Source organism: Biomphalaria glabrata, chromosome 4 (genome assembly GCF_947242115.1).
Source record: "Biomphalaria glabrata chromosome 4, xgBioGlab47.1, whole genome shotgun sequence".
Classification (NCBI taxonomy): domain Eukaryota; kingdom Metazoa; phylum Mollusca; class Gastropoda; family Planorbidae; genus Biomphalaria; species Biomphalaria glabrata.
This window is the reverse complement of record NC_074714.1, coordinates 34,177,000-34,196,898: the sequence shown is the minus strand read 5'-3', so window position 1 is coordinate 34,196,898 and position 19,899 is coordinate 34,177,000. Positions and strand designations below refer to the sequence as shown.

Genomic DNA, 19,899 nt, shown 5'->3' with positions numbered 1-19,899 from the left:
ATGACATGCAATAAGATACCTGTGTGTAGTCGCTGAATGAACTCTTTATGTTGTCTGTTGTATTTATGTGTATTTTTCTGTTGTGTTGTCTTTATATGAGAAACATGTCCTTGTAATCATAACAAATCTCCGTAAGGATCAATAAAGCAGTCTTAGAATTAGTCTTAGTATAGTGACATATGTGATGTACACACAAAAACTGGGTTTCTGTTCAGGGTTTTTGCATGAGTGGATTTTGAATATAATAATCCACACTGAAATGGAGTTTGATGATGATACAACAACTGCTTGTGTAAGACTTTATGACTTGTGTGTTCCACTTTAAAAGAAAATCCCTTAGCCTTAATTTTAAACATCAACTCACAATTAATCTAATTGTTTAATAAATTCCAATGTTGTCCCTTTTTCTTGCCAGATATAAATATTTGCCAAACCCTGGACAAGTATATCAGAAAATGTATTCTTTATTTTTGTATTATTTTTTCTTAAGCAAGTCCTTGATTTATTTGCATTTAGAATTGTACATTCAAGTTCCCTGTCCAATAATTTTGTTTTTGTTTCTGTACTCCATGCAGAGATTAATGCAAGACCAAGTGTCACTGAGAGCCTGCAAAGCTGGGGCCATTTTTTCTGTGAAAGTCACAAGTTTTTCTGCATTTTTGTTGTAAGTTGGTTGAAAAGGGGAAGTAACAAACTTTCCAATAATTTTTTTCTCTCTTCTTTTGAAATATAATTAAAATTACCTTTTTATATTTATTTTCTGCTATTGATTATCATTCAGAGAGTTCTGGGTATTTTCATCTAGCCTATGTTTAGTTGGAGCTGAAAAATAATATCACTAGATATTGGTATTTTGTTTTTATTTATGGGGAAAATAATTGGTATGAGTGATACCCTTAATGACATGTCCATGTATTCAGCTAATTTTATAATGAGACAGGTCTTTCAGTTGACTATGTAGAAAGAGTGCAGTGCTTTAAGTGGATGTGACGGCTGCATTGTAACCTACTAATTTTCATATTTATGGACAATAAAGCTGTTGAGATGAAATGTATCTTTGCATCCTCCTGGCATATCATTGGTAGCTTTGTATACTCCTGACCTATCATTGGTAGCTTTGCATCCTCCTGACATATCATTGGTAGCTTTGCATCATCCAGGCCTATCATTGGTAGCTTTGTATCCTCCTGACCTATATTGGTAGCTTTGCATCCTCCTGGCCTATCATTGGTAGCTTTGCAGCCTCCTGACCTATCATTGGTAGCTTTGCATCATTCAGGCCTATCATTGGTAGCTTTGCATCATCCAGGCCTATCATTGGTAGCTTTGCATCATCCTGACCTATCATTGGTAGCTTTGCATCCTCCTGGCCTATCATTGGTAGCTTTGCATCCTCCTGACCTATCATTGGTAGCTTTGCATCATCCAGGCCTATCATTGGTAGCTTTGCATCATCCAGGCCTATCATTGGTAGCTTTGCATCCTCCTGACCTATCATTAGTAGCTTTGCATCCTCCTGACCTATCATTAGTAGCTTTGCATCCTCCTGACCTATCATTGGTAGCTTTGCATCCTCCTGACCTATCATTGTAGCTTTGCATCCTCCTGACCTATCATTGTAGCTTTGCATCCTCCTGACCTATCATTGTAGCTTTGCATCCTCCTGACCTATAATTGGTAGCTTTGCATCCTCCTGACCTATCATGGTAGCTTTGCATCATCCAGGCCTATCATTGATAGCTTTGCATCCTCCTGACCTATCATTGGTAGCTTTGCATCCTCCTGACCTATCATTAGTAGCTTTGCATCCTCCTGACCTATCATTGGTAGCTTTGCATCCTCCTGACCTATCATTGTAGCTTTGCATCCTCCTGACCTATAATCGGTAGCTTTGCATCCTCCAGGCCTATCATTGGTAGCTTTGCATCCTCCTGACCTATCATTGGTAGCTTTGCATCCTCCTGACATATCATTGGTTGCTTTGCATTCTCCTGACCTATCATTGGTAGCTTTGCATCATCCAGGCCTATAATTGGTAGCTTTGCATCCTCCTGACCTATCATTGGTATCTTTGCATCATCATGGCCTATCATTGGTAGCTTTGCATCCTCCTGACCTATCATTGGTAGCTTTGCATCAGCTATCATTGGTAGCTTTGCATCATCCAGGCCTCTCATTGGTAGCTTTGCATCCTCCTGACCTATCATTGGTAGCTTTGCATCATCTTTGCCTATCATTGGTAGCTTTGCATCCTCCTGATCTATCATTGGTAGCTTTGCATCATCTTTGCCTATCATTGGTATCTTTGCATCCTCCTGGCCTATTATGAGTAGCTTTGCATCCTTCTGACCTATCATTGGTATTTTTGCATCCTTCTGACCTATCATTAGTAGCTTTGCATCCTTCTGACCTATCATTGGTAGCTTTGCATCATCATGGCCTATCATTGGTAGCTTTGCATCCTCCTGACCTATCATTGGTATCTTTGCATCATCATGGCCTATCATTGGTAGCTTTGCATCCTCCTGACCTATCATTGGTAGCTTTGCATCAGCTCTCATTGGTAGCTTTGCATCATCCAGGCCTCTCATTGGTAGCTTTGCATCCTCCTGGCCTATCATTGGTAGCTTTGCATCCTCCTGGCCTATCATTGGTAGCTTTGCATCCTCCTGGCCTATCATTGGTAGCTTTGCATCCTCCTGACATATCATTGGTTGCTTTGCATTCTCCTGACCTATCATTGGTAGCTTTGCATCATCCAGGCCTATAATTGGTAGCTTTGCATCCTCCTGACCTATCATTGGTATCTTTGCATCATCATGGCCTATCATTGGTAGCTTTGCATCCTCCTGACCTATCATTGGTAGCTTTGCATCAGCTATCATTGGTAGCTTTGCATCATCCAGGCCTCTCATTGGTAGCTTTGCATCCTCCTGACCTATCATTGGTAGCTTTGCATCATCTTTGCCTATCATTGGTAGCTTTGCATCCTTCTGACCTATCATTGGTAGCTTTGCATCATCCAGGCCTCTCATTGGTAGCTTTGCATCCTCCTGATCTATCATTGGTAGCTTTGCATCATCTTTGCCTATCATTGGTATCTTTGCATCCTCCTGGCCTATTATGAGTAGCTTTGCATCCTCCTGGCCTATTATGAGTAGCTTTGCATCCTTCTGACCTATCATTGGTATTTTTGCATCCTTCTGACCTATCATTAGTAGCTTTGCATCCTTCTGACCTATCATTGGTAGCTTTGCATCATCATGGCCTATCATTGGTAGCTTTGCATCCTCCTGACCTATCATTGGTAGATTTGCATCATCCAGGCCTATCATTGGTAGCTTTGCATCATCCAGGCCTATCATTGGTAGCTTTGCATCCTCCTGACCTATCATTAGTAGCTTTGCATCCTCCTGACCTATCATTAGTAGCTTTGCATCCTCCTGACCTATCATTGGTAGCTTTGCATCCTCCTGACCTATCATTGTAGCTTTGCATCCTCCTGACCTATGATTGGTAGCTTTGCATCCTCCTGACCTATCATTGGTAGCTTTGCATCCTCCTGACCTATCATTGTAGCTTTGCATCCTCCTGACCTATAATCGGTAGCTTTGCATCCTCCTGACCTATCATGGTAGCTTTGCATCATCCAGGCCTATCATTGATAGCTTTGCATCCTCCTGACCTATCATTGGTAGCTTTGCATCCTCCTGACCTATCATTAGTAGCTTTGCATCCTTCTGACCTATCATTGGTAGCTTTGCATCCTCCTGACCTATCATTGTAGCTTTGCATCCTCCTGACCTATAATCGGTAGCTTTGCATCCTCCAGGCCTATCATTGGTAGCTTTGTATCCTCCTGACCTATCATTGGTAGCTTTGCATCATCTTGGCCTATCATTAGTAGCTTTGCATCCTTCTGACCTATCATTGGTATTTTTGCATTCTTCTGACCTATCATTAGTAGCTTTGCATCCTCCTGGCATATCATTGGTAGCTTTGTATCCTCCTGACCTATCATTGGTAGCTTTGCATCCTCCTGACATATCATTGGTTGCTTTGCATTCTCCTGACCTATCACCAATAGCTTTGCATCATCCAGGCCTATAATTGGTAGCTTTGCATCCTCCTGACCTATCATTGGTATCTTTGCATCATCATGGCCTATCATTGGTAGCTTTGCATCCTCCTGACCTATCATTGGTAGCTTTGCATCAGCTATCATTGGTAGCTTTGCATCATCCAGGCCTCTCATTGGTAGCTTTGCATCCTCCTGACCTATCATTGGTAGCTTTGCATCATCTTTGCCTATCATTGGTAGCTTTGCATCCTTCTGACCTATCATTGGTAGCTTTGCATCATCCAGGCCTCTCATTGGTAGCTTTGCATCCTCCTGATCTATCATTGGTAGCTTTGCATCATCTTTGCCTATCATTGGTATCTTTGCATCCTCCTGGCCTATTATGAGTAGCTTTGCATCCTTCTGACCTATCATTGGTATTTTTGCATCCTTCTGACCTATCATTAGTAGCTTTGCATCCTTCTGACCTATCATTGGTAGCTTTGCATCATCATGGCCTATCATTGGTAGCTTTGCATCCTCCTGACCTATCATTGGTAGATTTGCATCATCCAGGCCTATCATTGGTAGCTTTGCATCATCCAGGCCTATCATTGGTAGCTTTGCATCCTCCTGACCTATCATTAGTAGCTTTGCATCCTCCTGACCTATCATTAGTAGCTTTGCATCCTCCTGACCTATCATTGGTAGCTTTGCATCCTCCTGACCTATCATTGTAGCTTTGCATCCTCCTGACCTATCATTGGTAGCTTTGCATCCTCCTGACCTATCATTGTAGCTTTGCATCCTCCTGACCTATAATCGGTAGCTTTGCATCCTCCTGACCTATCATGGTAGCTTTGCATCATCCAGGCCTATCATTGATAGCTTTGCATCCTCCTGACCTATCATTGGTAGCTTTGCATCCTCCTGACCTATCATTAGTAGCTTTGCATCCTCCTGACCTATCATTGGTAGCTTTGCATCCTCCTGACCTATCATTGTAGCTTTGCATCCTCCTGACCTATAATCGGTAGCTTTGCATCCTCCAGGCCTATCATTGGTAGCTTTGTATCCTCCTGACCTATCATTGGTAGCTTTGCATCCTCCTGGCCTATCATTGGTAGCTTTGCATCATCCAGGCCTATCATTGGTAGCTTTGCATCCTCCTGGCCTATCATTGGTAGCTTTGCATCCTCCTGGCCTATCATTGATAGCTTTGCATCCTCCTGACCTATCATTGGTAGCTTTGCATCCTCCTGACCTATCATTGGTAGCTTTGCATCCTCCTGACCTATCATTGGTAGCTTTTCATCCTCCGGACCTATCATTGGTAGCTTTGCATCCTCCTGACCTATCATTGGTTGCTTTGCATCCTCCTGGCCTATCATTGGTAGCAGTTTAATTCTCAACAACTTAGTCTGTGTCACCATGACAGAAGTCACAGCCATATCTGCATAGCCCCATGAAATACTGCACGTGTTCTTCATTCGGAATGCAATGCATTTTTCAAAATATTATGTTTATTTCTATTAGTTTTTTCTTGTTTTTTTTTTTTTATCTTTTCCGCAGTAACACTCGGAGTAATCCAAAACACCGGCGAAAGGTTGAACAATCAAAGCTGTTTAATAACAATGAAGGGAACCATCAAATGTCAGCTAACATTTCTAAAATGTGACTTATTTCTATGTAGTCCTGAAAGTATCTCTGTTGATGTCAACTTCTATTGTGTTCTGTGTCGAAAGCCCTATCCTTGTGTGATTTGTATGTCATTGTCACTAAATCAAAACTCCCTCTATATTTTTATCGTGTCATCAATTACATAATGAGAAGAGCAATGAACCAGACGGCCTTTGGTATTCCATGGCGTGAACAAAAACGAATGACGAACTTGGACTTTGCCGATGACGTTGCACTACAAAAAAAAGGCATACAAGAAAGATAGATAGAGAGGCACATAAAATTGACCTCCGCATAAACTTGGACAAGACTAAAATTTTACGAGTGGGATATAAGTCAAAGGGTGCCCCCATCAGACTTGGCGAGTCAAAGCTTGAAGAGCTGGACAAGTTCACTCACATAATAAATGATGGGGATGCTTACCATGATGTTGCGTGCCGAATAGGAAAGGCAGGGAGCATTTTTCAAAGGCTGCAGCCTATTTGGACTTGCCAAGCCATTGGACTCGAGACAAAAAAATACACCTTCTCAACACAATCATCATGCCAACTGCAACATATGCATGTGAGACATGGAAGTCATCTGTCAAAATTGAGAAGAGACTAAATGTGTCTCAACAAAAATGGCTGAGACGGATTTTTGGAGTCAGTTACACAGACCGGGTCTCAAACAAGGAAATCCTATGCCGAACTGGGAGTCGAACACTTAGTGAGGTTGTGACAAAGCATTGAATGAGGTTTGTGGGACATGTTCTCTGACAAAATGAACTACGCATACCAAGAGTTGCGATGACATGGAGGCCAATACGAGGAAAGCGCAAACAGGGACGTCCTCGTAAAACTTGGCGTCACACCTTCATGGAGGACCTCAGAACAGTGGACACCAGATGGGAGGAGGCTTCAGACATTGCCAGTGACAGCTCTTTATGGAGACAGCTTGCCGCCCAATGCGCCGAACGGAGCGGGAGGACCTAAGTCTAAGTAAGTCTAAGTAACACTATCTCGGTATGTTATTCGTAGGATGCTTCTCAGCCATCACTGCTCAGTCTCTTTTCAACCTTCCACGTCTCGAAACGTAGGTGGCCGATGGGACAATGATTGTTTTGAGTACGTGGATTGTAAACTCCAGGCTAATTGATTTGTTTGTTCAGATAGGCTATACTTTTTTAAAGGACGACTCCTCCTTTCCAATCCGAAATGCAACAACATGATATGCAACCATTGCTTGAAATTAACACTGCCTAAATAGGTTAACTTTTCTAATGTTCAAAAGATCTGTATGACCAATGTTGATGGGGGTACTGGGTAACCTGCACCCAAGATGCATAACTTTGAGGGCGTCTTTATCCGTCATATCGTGTATACATTTAATTGTATTTCGAAGTTATGCTATGTCGTCTGCAAAATCCTACTTGGTTTCGTTTAAGACATGGGAATCTGTATTTCCATGACATGGTCGATGGCTGCTAGAAAGAGACATGGGGATAAGATAAACCATTGGCTATCTTATATCCGTCTGTCCGTCTCGGTGTTGAAGAGTTCCGCCATCTGTTGTGACACAGTAGCTTGATTGGCTTTAAACAAGTCGCTGAATCTGGACTAATTGTTGCTAGATACCTTTATCTCTTGCTATTTTCCAGAGTGGTTCCGATGGACGCTATCAAACTGATCAACATCCTTGTTGTTTCGCAGGACGTAAACTGTATAGTGCTTGATTTGCCTTTTCGGAAGCAGCTGAGAAACACTAGTATATTTTAAAACCTTTCCCGTAAATAATCTGTAACAAAAATGTTCAACTCAATGTTTCTCAAATCAGTAATTGTACATTTTAAATGTAAGTGATCACTTTTAAAATAGAATCGAAAACCATTTTCGGGTGTAACCAATCAATCAATTACCTTACAGTTGTATTGTTCAACATAAAGAAACGACAAAAAAAAACAATACCGGCAGTTGTTTTTTTCAGGGGGGGGGGGAGTGACACCCTGAGCTTACCTCACCGGGAGACACCGATCCTAGTGACGCAACTGCATTTAACATAACAGAAGATGCTTTCATACAAAAATTAAACCAAACCCAACATGAGGAGTTAACACTAGAAAGTTGTGTGTTTAATTCAATCACCAAAGGAAAAAAAGTAAGATGGTTTTAAAATTCTTCAAGTTGTTAAACTATTTGGATACAAGTCCCAAAAGTGTATGTTGTAGGGATCAATAAGACTGGTTACAACTAAACTATAGTCTTCTTAAATCACTTCCTGAGAGGAGCTTTTGTTTAGTCCTGGGGTTTTTGTTGGATTTGTTTGATGTCGGTAGTGAACAATTCAATCATTCTTGTAATGTCTGTTCAAGGTCATTGGCTGAGTTGGGAACTGGCTTCACAAATCAACTGGTCTGTGGTCACTGGTGATCATTGGCTGAGTTGGGAACTGGCTTCACAAATCAACTGGTCTGTGGTCACTGGTGATCACTGATGGACATCACTTGGATCCAATTGATGATTTAGAGAAAGAACAAGAACATATAGAAACATACTTTCAACAACAGAGTTTATATTAAGCGTACTAGTATCAGTTAGTTGGGATCAGTCATGAAATTCAATGTGTAATATCTAGACTAACTCTAAAACAGCAGGAAGGACCTGAATACAAACTTTCTTCTTAAGTCTGTTCAGGCTTCTGAAGCCTATATAGTAACCAATCTGCTAGTATAGAGCTTATGAACATGGAAGAATGTATAGATATCTATTGTTTCTATTGTCTTGACCTATTTTTCAGGTTTTTGTTAATTACGACGACCTATAAATGGACTATTTAGCTTATACCACCATCCATTCAAGTGGCGCTACAGCACATGGAGGACCCTGGCCTGCTTTAGCACATCTCTCCATTCTATCCTGGGCTTTACGTCTCCATGCCCAGACTTTTAGCTTTTTATAGACTTTTTATAGATCTGTCTCTACGTCATCAAACCACAGTGCTCATGTTCTGACCTTGGGACGCCTGCCTTTTGGTTTTTGCCGGTGAACAATCTTTGCTCCTCTGTTCTTCTTTTGAGGTGACGTAATCTGTTCCTTTTTATTTCCGTCACTATGGAGGAGGTCTTCCTAGAGTTGGTATATTTCTTGGTGGGTGTCACTATGGAAGAGGTCTTCATATAGTTGGTATATTTCTTGGTGGATGTCACTATAGAGGTCTACATATAGTTGGTATATTTCTTGGTGGGTGTCACTATGGAGGTCTTCATATAGTTGGTATATTTCTTGGTGGGTGTCACTATGGAAGAGGTCTACATAGAGTTGGTATATTTCTTGGTGGATGTCACTATGGAGGTCTACATATAGTTGGTATATTTCTTGGTGGGTGTCACTATGGAGGAGGTCTTCATATAGTTGGTATATTTCTTGGTGGGTGTCACTATGGAGGAGGTCTTCATATAGTTGGTATATTTCTTGGTGGATGTCACGATGGAGGTCTACATATAGTTGGTATATTTCTTGGTGGGTGTCACTATGGAGGTCTACATATAGTTGGTATATTTCTTGGTGGGTGTCACTATGGAGGTCTACATATAGTTGGTATATTTCTTGGTGGGTGTCACTATGGAGGTCTTCATATAGTTGGTATATTTCTTGGTGGATGTCACTATGGAGGAGGTCTACATATAGTTGGTATATTTCTTGGTGGATGTCACTATGGAGGTCTACATATAGTTGGTATATTTCTTGGTGGATGTCACTATGGAGGTCTTCATATTGTTGGTATATTTCTTGGTGGATGTCACTATGGAGGAGGTCTTCATATAATTGGTATATTTCTTGGTGGATGTCACTATGGAGGAGGTCTACATAGAGTTGGTATATTTCTTGGTGGATGTCACTATGGAGGTCTTCATATAATTGGTATATTTCTTGGTGGTTGTCACTATGGAGGTCTACATATAGTTGGTATATTTCTTGGTGGATGTCACTATGGAGGTCTTCATATAGTTGGTATATTTCTTTGTGGGTGACACTATGGAGGAGGTCTACATAGAGTTGGTATATTTCTTGGTGGGTGTCACTATGGAGGTCTACATATAGTTGGTATATTTCTTGGTGGGTGTCACTATGGAGGTCTACATAGAGTTGGTATATTTCTTGGTGGGTGTCACTATGGAGGTCTTCATATAGTTGGTATATTTCTTGGTGGGTTTCACTATGGAGGTCTTCATATAGTTGGTATATTTCTTGGTGGGTGTCACTATGGAGGTCTACATATAGTTGGTATATTTCTTGGTGGGTGTCACTATGGAGGTCTACATATAGTTGGTATATTTCTTGGTGGGTGTCACTATGGAGGTCTACATATAGTTGGTATATTTCTTGGTGGGTGTCACTATGGAGGAGGTCTACATAGAGTTGGTATATTTCTTGGTGGGTGACACTATGGAGGAGGTCTACATATAGTTGGTATATTTCTTGGTGGGTGTCACTATGGAGATCTACATATAGTTGGTATATTTCTTGGTGGGTGACACTATGGAGGAGGTCTACATATAGTTGGTATATTTCTTGGTGGGTGTCACTATGGAGGTCTTCATAGAGTTGGTATATTTCTTGGTGGGTGTCACTATGGAGGTCTACATAGAGTTGGTATATTTCTTGGTGGATGTCACTATGAAGGTCTACATATAGTTGGTATATTTCTTGGTGGGTGTCACTATGGAGGTCTACATATAGTTGGTATATTTCTTGGTGGGTGTCGCTATGGAGGTCTACATATAGTTGATATATTTCTTGGTGGGTGTCACTATGGAGGTCTACATATAGTTGGTATATTTCTTGGTGGGTGTCAATATGGAGGTCTACATATAGTTGGTATATTTCTTGGTGGGTGTCACTATGGAGGTCTACATAGAGTTGGTATATTTCTTGGTGGGTGTCACTATGGAGGTCTACATAGAGTTGGTATATTTCTTGGTGGGTTTCACTATGGAGGTCTTCATATAGTTGGTATATTTCTTGGTGGACGGCACTATGGAGGTCTACATATAGTTGGTATATTTCTTTGTGGGTGACACTATGGAGGAGGTCTACATATAATTGGTATATTTCTTGGTGGGTGTCACTATGGAGGTCTACATATAGTTGGTATATTTCTTGGTGAATGTCACTTTGGAGGTCTTCATATAGTTGGTATATTTCTTTGTGGGTGACATTATGGAGGAGGTCTACATATAGTTAGTATATTTCTTGGTGAATGTCACTTTGGAGGTCTACATATAGTTGGTATATTTCTTTGTGTTTGACACTATGGAGGAGGTCTACATATAGTTGGTATATTTCTTGGTGGATGTCACTATGGAGGTTTTCATAGAGTTGGTATATTTCTTGGTGGGTGCGAATCTCCCATTCGGTTTCTTCATGTATGGCCCCATAAATACCAAAGAAAATAATTTACTATCAATAATTTATAAACTAAAAGGTTAATTTTTTAAATTGATCTTGTGTTGTCAGGTAAAAAAAATAATTGTGCGAAATTTCATCTTGATCCGAGATTGGGTTTTAGGAGAAATCACGTGTAGGCCTACAAACCTTTTGCCAGAGTTGATAATATGCTTTGTAAACAAAAAATTGTGACAACAAGCATCTTTGTAAATAGGGCCAGATTTAAATATTCTCTTATAGATAACAGATTTACTTCATTTTGGAATGGTGTATGTTATCTTATATAATACAGACGTTACTGGTACTTCAAAAAAGAAGATGATTACGTCCTACGCGTCATGTATCAATAAAAAAAATATAGGTCCTTGCGACTTAATTGAAAAACAAATTGAAAATATCAGGCAGTTCAAGGAGTATACTGGTAGTCCACAATAATTATATGTACATGTAACATATGGTGTTTTTTTTATGTTTTGATATTTGCTAAATCACCTAGAAATATTTTTAAATAAAATGAAACCTTTGGATTATGATCAGGAAATATGCAAGAATATTGTTATGACTTTACCATGCGTACCGCCATCCAAGATAGTACAGAAAGAAGGTGCGCACTATCTGAGACTAAACAAGTCGGATGTTGACATTAGGAGAAAAACGATTTCCGCCCAAGTCTAGAGAGCCTATATGGAGATGCTGTGCTCAAGGCAGATGCCCTTTGTGTTTGTCACGTCTCTATGTAAATAAACGTCTATGTCCTCGTTGAGTTGCCTCACTTAAGTTATTACAATATCTTGTTACTTTAAATAAAACCCAAAACGCCCTCAAACACTCCTGTCTATTAGTGTAAAGATTTAAGAATAAACGTCTACAAAGTAAAATTAAATATCTATGTCCTGTCCTGTGGCTTTTTACGTCTCGAGAGACCATGTATGTAGGATACTTTAATTAGGTGTATATATGCTACTTTATTCACTTTTAAAACAAATGATCAGCTTTTAAACGTTGTTGAAACAAAGGGAAACGGTAGAATATTAATATTACCATAGACTATGGTATTACACAAATAACAAACTAGTGTTTAAGAGGGAAGACATATTAGGAACTCCATTTATTACGTAAACACAAGCGGTGTTGCACTGACGCCCTAGTGTGCAAATGTACATATAATACCAATATGTTACATCTCTCTTCTTGAATTCAGAAAATCTATTTATCAGAAAAACATGGAAAAACTAACAAACTAGTCATGGAACTATACTAATGGAACACCAGCTTCGAGTTTTTTACAAAGCCAAAGAGAGTCGAAGTGCCGTCGCGCATCATTTTTGCGCATGGTGCAATGTGGAGAAATCCATGATGATGCCAAAGAAGAGATTTACTCCGTCAGTCCCTTGCAATGGGTGTAAAACTTTCGTACGCTCTATTTGATTAGATGTGTAAAAACTTCATCCATTTTCTGACTATCTGATATAATAGATAAAATTTTCCCGAATAAGAGATCGTCACAAAAGTTATTTTTTTCGACCACCCTATAAAATGCCACATTTTTTCAAAAAAATAGAATCTAAATTCCGAAAATACAATCTTTCAGTGTTTCTGTGTTTGGTTTATTTACACTAAATCTGGATGAAGACCTGTCTACCGTTCCTCTAAATGCGTATTTGTTATGATATACTAAATTGCACGAAATAAAAATAAAAATAGGAGGCCTAATACAGTTTTGACACTCCAAGCTACGCATTTCTAATCGTTTTTTTTTTATTATTATTATCGAAAGGACTAGGCTATAGGCATACACGTCTCGTGGGAAACAAAGAAAAAGTTCATCTCGGTAATATTGTAGCCTAAATAAAATGACAAAAAAAAAAAAACAACTATAGCCTAATCTAAAATGAAATAGATCTAGAGATAGATTTTCTTGGACGAATGATACAAAATAAGTATAAATAATAAGTCATAGTCATATGAATCTGATAGATCTAAAACAAATACTGATAGTCATTCATTAATTAATTATTAGAATTACTGGACTACAAACTGGGTATTTTTATTGCCAAAATACAATGTATTTTATGTGCATTTATTAAAAACAACAACCAAAAATTAAGCGTTCGACGCAACTAGATCTAATATTAATAATATAGATTCTGGTTCTAGATCCAGAAAGCTACTTCTCTAATTCAGTTTTCTAGTTTAATTCTAGTTAGATCTAGATGTCTAGACCAGTAGATCTAAATCAAGCCAGGGTTTTTGTCATGGAATAGATCTATAAACCTGCAGCCGCCTACTGATCACGATATGACAGATACTATTGATGAGATACTCTCTCTACTTATATATTTAATATAATAGACATCTAGATCTAGTAATCTAGTAGATCACAGTAAAACTCAATGTGTACTTCCGACTTTAGCTCAACAAGTCTACTCCAAAGTATACTAGTAAAGTCACAAAGTGTAAAGGATCATTATATATTCAAATAAAAAATTTATAGGCCTAAAATGCCTAAATGAATCGAATAATCAGTCACTGATTTGACTAATCTAAATTGTTATTTTTTAAATGGCAAGTGTTATTGATGACTTCTGACTTGTAAACGAGTTGCAGAGATTCTAGCTTTTATTTTGATGACATGTTACGATATATCAATGATATTTAGATAAACGCAAGTACCTAGAGGAACAGAGAGAAGGACCATTTAATATTAAGCAAAGAAGTAAGGTGTTTATAATCCATCAAACTCACAGAGGACTTGTGTCGGCATTTCATGCATTTACAGAAGCTACAAACTATGCTACAAAAATGATAGGCTTGTCTTTGATTCCTAAGACTTATGAGGAATGCTATGTTTCCAGAGGCTACTCAGCCCCAGCTGTGACCTACATATTATGCCACACTGAGCACAGGCATAACCATTGTCCACCTGTGGTAGAATCAGTTTTTTTTTTTTTTGCCATCTACCCTCGGCAATTAATTTTCATTGGTGTATACCACACCTTTGTAAGTGACCTCCTGCTGTCTCGTTCTGAAGCTGTATGCAACCAGGTGCTCTCTTATTCTATGTCAGTTAAAGTAAGTTGGCGCCTAAGCATTTCTGTGGTACCTCTTTACGTGCATATGACATGTTAGGCAAATGGTTTAGCCTATCGGAATGCCATTTCGGAAAGTATAGGTGCTTAAAATGAAACTCCAAATATCTGGACTTTCAGTTACCAAGAAAATAAGCTTAGGATTCAAAGAGACGACACTGGCATTTCAGCTAAGACGATCAGTGAAATTAATAGCAACTTTAATTGCAGTCCACCAAACAAGATAAAAAAAAAACAAGTGTGGCTTCAATAGCATTGATGATATTAAATTTACTTTTATCTCATTTACTAGTATTACTATTTCATTGACTATGGTTTTTTATTGTCAAATAGGCATAAGTACATGTAGTAGTTCCTGCAATTTGATGAAAAATAATAATTAAATTGTGTATAGTCTATATACAAATGTTTATAAGAGATCACAGCTTAGCTTAATTTACTTAATATTTTAAAACTATGATTTTGTGTTCTGACTCTACTCTAAATAAATTATATTTTATTTTAAGAATGCAAAGTTGGAAATTCTGTTCTGATGAAAAAAAATTATTAAACTAAAGTAGATGTTTATGGTTCTTTTGTATTTATTTTTAAATTATTTATTCATTAAAAATTAATTGCTCATTAACATTTACTTGAAGTAAAGATCAAAAACACAAATTCAATACATGATCAGCTCCCAATTCAAGCACATCACAGCCCATCACTTAAATGTATTTACTGTCAATTCTACAGACTATTCATTTCAAAATGTTGCTTTAAATTGTTATATGACACAATCAAAGTACTGATACCTCACATTGATGTAGGCCTAAAGCAGCTGAAATAATGACAAATTTTCATTCACTAACTTGTACTGTCATTTATTATCAGACGTGTTAAAACTAATGACCTGTATATATAATTGATTAAGCAGGAGCATCAACAAATCTTGAACAATAATTGTCTACAGAAAAACTTTATTCTTATTCCGACAGTATACATTTACAATGTATTTAAACAAGTTAATTTATACAAATCTGTATGGCCTAAAGATTATGGTGTATTTTGAGCATTACATGAAAATAGTGTACTCATTTTTTAAATATTCTGGGTAATAAAAATTAACAACTAATATGATACAATAAAATTGAAGCATTAGTCAAATAAAAAAAAAATTCACTCAAGATCTGTGTGAACTCTATGCTTGAAAAAAATCATTTTGAAATTAATTTAAAAAAAAAAAATAAATTATGGTTCTTTAGTCAATGGAATGATAGCAGCAATTATTTTACAATTTCATGATTATCCATTAATCTCAATATACTTATAACGGAAAAATAATTCATAAGGTTTAGATACAACCATTTGAAATAATGATTATAATTTTTTTCTTAATTTGCTTAATTCAAATCTAATATAAACAAGATTTCCTCTGTCAAGAAAATTATGAGGGAACAACATGCATGTTCTTCTCAGTAAGTTTTGCAAAGGGAATTAAGAATATATGATGTTGCTTTTTTTTGCCAACATTTTAAACCTTCGCACCAGGTTTTAGTTTTAAGGAGAATGCACCATATTTTATGTTTACTTTTGATAGATTCTTATTTTAATTTTTAAAAAGTAAAATTTCCCTTATATATCTTGCAATCTATGGGGCAGATGATATAAAGTTTATCAGTTTCTGTGCCCCATGGTTAGCGAGGGTGTCATGTACCCAGCACAACAACCAACCACCTTTTGAAAAAAAATCCCATTTCAGACGTCACAATCTATAGGGCAGATGATGTTAAGGTCATTTGATTCTTTGGCCAGTGCATCATGTGGCCAGCACAACAACCAACCATCTTTACTTTCCAAAACAAAAGTCAGCTACCCATTAGAGTTAGGTGGACTTAGGGGCCAAAAATCTAAAAAAAATTTAACCCGAGTCTTCACAGAGATTCAAACCCATGACTTAACCATTCAGCCATGGATCCCCAAACTGCCTTTACTTATTCCTTACTATTGCCATGTATCCCTAGCCTTTTGAATTCTGAAATTGAAAATCCCAGTCTTAATTGAACCCAGGAACCCTCAGTTCAGAAGCCAAGTGCTTTACCACTCATTCACTGCACTCCCTATTGTTTTAATGGGGCTCAGATTAATAGTTTTCAAGTACAATATCAAACAGATTTAAAGAAATACTAAATCCAAACCTGTTGGCTGAATGACAGGATATACATAAATATGTATAGAGCTTACAGTATAATATATATATCTTAAATTAAAATTGGTCCAAGACTTTTATTTTGCAACATGATGGGATTTTCCTTTCTGGTGGTGCTATGTAGGAGTCCAAGAATCTCATCTTTTCTCATAACAGAAAGTTATCTAGTTATAAAAATAAATAAAAGGATTTTAAAAAAATAAAAATATGTGTGACATATGTGTTGACCATGCTAAACGTATATATGTTATTAAGTATAATTATATAATTTTGCTATTCTAAAAATAGTCTGTACCTAAAAGGAGCTACTGTGTTAATGTGTAGACATGGCCCTGACCTTAATAGTTATGAATTATTACTAAAGGTGAAGGCAGATATTCAGTTAATTTGATGGACATTGCACTCATCTAAAAGCAACTATAACATACATTATGATTTACATTTTCATGGAAAACTAGTTTTTCAAAAATACAAGTACTTCAGCTTATGAGAAAAGTGCATAGGGAAAAATTGCAGTACCTTACCTTTAAGAGGTGCAACCAATCATTGACTTGTCAGGAATGCATGCCTTTTTCTTGCATTTCCAAACATAACTGTAATTATACAATTAGGCATAATGGCTAATTTCTTTTGAAAACATTAAAATTAAAAAATATTAAATTGAATACATTGTTGTATCAAACATACAAATTATCAGACATAATTTTGCCTAATTTCATCTAACAGTTTATTGTAAAGGAATGGCCTGCACAACAGCCAAGTATATTAGGCATTCATGAAAGATGAATTTGCTTAAGAGTGTTATAAAAAAAAACTAGAGAAAAATGTTAAATTCCATCCCCGATATTTGGATGTTGCTTGACCATGAAAATCACACTTCATAAAATATCTTTTAGATAACTAAAATAAAAATTGTATAGTAGTACTTACAATAAATATTGAATGGATGCCAATATTATTAATGTCTGCCCAGAGAGTAGAAATAGTATAAGTATGATCCTTGAGCCATTCTGGTACATCATCAGAACTGGTTGGCATGGTTCTACTTGTTAATAACTGAAACATTACAAACATTTTTTTAAATTTATAATTTATCACAGACTTGAATAGAAATGTTGCCAGGAAAAATACCAATGGTTAGAATGCACCTGATGATACTTTTGTAGCCTTAAAATGCACCAAAACTTCATTCATTAAATCTGATAAGAAACATATATGTATCACACAAGTCCAAGTTGATCAGAGTGTCATAGCAAATAATTAACTAGATATGAGAGTTTTATATTAAAAAGCTGAATTTCAGGGGATAGATCCAACTTGACACCACATCATTTATTATTTCATGAACTCATGGGTCTGGGCATGGCATGGAATGGGAACTATTATTTAATGTATGGGGTGTAGGCGAGGCATGGATTATAAATTGTCTTGTATAGATTAGATTGGGTAAAACTTCCCATCGAAGGTAACTTTTACTGATAGATCTGGATCAATTATAAATTTATGGGATCTAGGCCTGCATAAATTTTATATTTTATTTATATATTTTATGTACATAAATAACTAGTCTAGATTCTATAATTATATCTTAATAATAATTTTTGTAGATGTCATATAATATCTAAAATATTAAGTATAGATCAGTAGATTTAGAATTTTAGCTAGTAAATATTTTTATATTCCAAATCTAAACTGGATCTATATATATATTGTATATCTATCTAGAATTTAGATCAGTAGATTTAGTATTTTAGCTAGTAAAATACTTTTATATTCTAAATCTAAACTGGATCTAGATCTAATTATTCTAGAAGACTAGTTGTCAAGATTTGACTACACTATGGCTAAGGCTAATGCACTAGCCAGCTAAGTAGGCCTACTAGATAGATCAAGAGACCGAGTACTAATAGTAATAGACTCTTGCCTCGTTGGGCCTCTCAAATCAGCTACAGACTTTAGAGACAATTTAGGAAGGTGAATTTCGATCCAATTCCAAGATCTACAAACTACAGGTTAGAGTCTAGCTAGAGATGCTAGATCTAGTCTAGAAGGCTGATCAATTAAAAATAAAATCAATCATTTCTAAAGTTTGTAAAATTATATTTTATAGATCTAATCTATCTATTTATAATATAGAAATCTATGTCTACTATTTTAATATTTAAAATGATATATGGCTGATGATATTAATTATTTTAATAGAGACATTGACATACTAGTCTAGATTATTATTCGAGATGACCTCAGATGATGATGATGATAATCAACTGGTAGAGCTATAAGTCAGTATAAACTATAATATAATCACTGCATTCGTTTCATTCACTGTCTGTATCAATAATCATGTGATGTGAAAGTGAAGTCTAGATTTAGATCTAGATTAGATAGACCTGATAGAATTGATAGATTATAAATCTACTTTCTACTATTAAAAAGTATTATTATTATAGATCTACATCTACTAATATTAGTACAGGTACTAGATCTACAGGCAATACACTATTGATTATAGTGACTATAATTACCGTCACTATACACTAATATAATACTAGTAATACAGTTACAGTATAATACAGTCTATAGACTATAGTCTATAGTCAACTATAGTCATGATAGATAGATCTAGAGTTCTAGACGTAGACTAGATCTATAAAAATTCATATTGACCTCATGTATGGTCTAGATCTAGAGAAAATAGAGAGGAAATCATGACTTTATTAGATCTGTTGAGTTATTTTTAAAAAAATATCTTTTAAATAGATCTAGAACCATAGTCTAAGTCTGGGTGTTGTAGATCTAGATTATTCTAGATATAAGAGATCTATAGATAAGTTCGGTTTTTTAAAAATGCGCATTCGAAATTTAAAATACCCAGATTTAAGTATTAATATACCCATATTGGTAGGGCCGCGTTAATCATTTATTAGATCTATTAAAGCATGTCTATATAAAAGATATTATTATTAAAAAAATATATTATTATATAAAAGATATAGTTGTGAATATTTACTAAAAAAATTAAAATAATGAATTTTTTACTTTTGCCAATTAACACTCTGGCTGGCAAAAAGGATGACTCCTCAATACTGTGAAAAGACGATAACTGCATGAGTTGGTTTGGAATTGTATTTTGTAAGACTAACTTTAAAAAAAAATATCCTTTAAGAGAATAAACGAAAAAAGTTTGTCAGAAGAAAAGCTGGCTGGACTACGCAAATAATGGACCAGCCTCTCTCTCTTGTTAAGAACATTGGTGACCGGGAAAAGTGGAGGATTTAGTTACGCGGGACAGATGATAATGATTTAATGTACATAAAAAAAAAATCCAGATTTTGTGTAAAATACCCAAATGTGAAAATACTGAAAACAGCTATTTTAATGGGGTGGCCTTAAAAAAATAACTTTTGTGACGATCCCTTATTCAGGAAAATTTTATAAATCACAAAACATTGTGAGAAA

At 36.5% G+C, this 19,899-nt stretch overlaps 4 protein-coding genes and 1 long non-coding RNA gene across 5 annotated transcripts; all 5 read right to left on the bottom strand.

Annotated features, from left to right (window-relative positions):
• Positions 1-1,192: 1,192 nt before the first annotated feature.
• Positions 1,193-1,630, bottom strand: LOC129925956 (eukaryotic translation initiation factor 3 subunit A-like). The gene has a single exon (XM_056027560.1). It carries the CDS (start codon positions 1,628-1,630, stop codon positions 1,193-1,195), a length of 438 nt encoding a protein of 145 aa, XP_055883535.1.
• Positions 1,631-1,850: 220 nt separating this feature from the next.
• LOC129925955 (germ cell nuclear acidic protein-like) lies at positions 1,851-3,587 on the bottom strand. Its single transcript, XM_056027559.1, has one exon. It carries the CDS (start codon positions 3,585-3,587, stop codon positions 1,851-1,853), a length of 1,737 nt encoding a protein of 578 aa, XP_055883534.1.
• A 191-nt stretch (positions 3,588-3,778) lies between these two features.
• On the bottom strand, positions 3,779-4,867 carry LOC129925954 (eukaryotic translation initiation factor 3 subunit A-like). The gene has a single exon (XM_056027558.1). The coding sequence runs from the start codon at positions 4,865-4,867 to the stop codon at positions 3,779-3,781; it is 1,089 nt and encodes a 362-aa protein (XP_055883533.1).
• A 191-nt stretch (positions 4,868-5,058) lies between these two features.
• Positions 5,059-5,550, bottom strand: LOC129925953 (uncharacterized). Its single transcript, XM_056027557.1, has one exon. The coding sequence runs from the start codon at positions 5,548-5,550 to the stop codon at positions 5,059-5,061; it is 492 nt and encodes a 163-aa protein (XP_055883532.1).
• A 9,904-nt stretch (positions 5,551-15,454) lies between these two features.
• Positions 15,455-19,146, bottom strand: LOC129925889 (uncharacterized). Its single transcript, XR_008777654.1, has 5 exons — positions 19,108-19,146; positions 18,657-18,815; positions 17,371-17,496; positions 16,965-17,033; positions 15,455-16,604 (listed from the first exon to the last, which is right to left on the bottom strand). It is a non-coding gene; the product is annotated as an uncharacterized LOC129925889 (long non-coding RNA).
• Between the last annotated feature and the right edge of the window lie 753 nt (positions 19,147-19,899).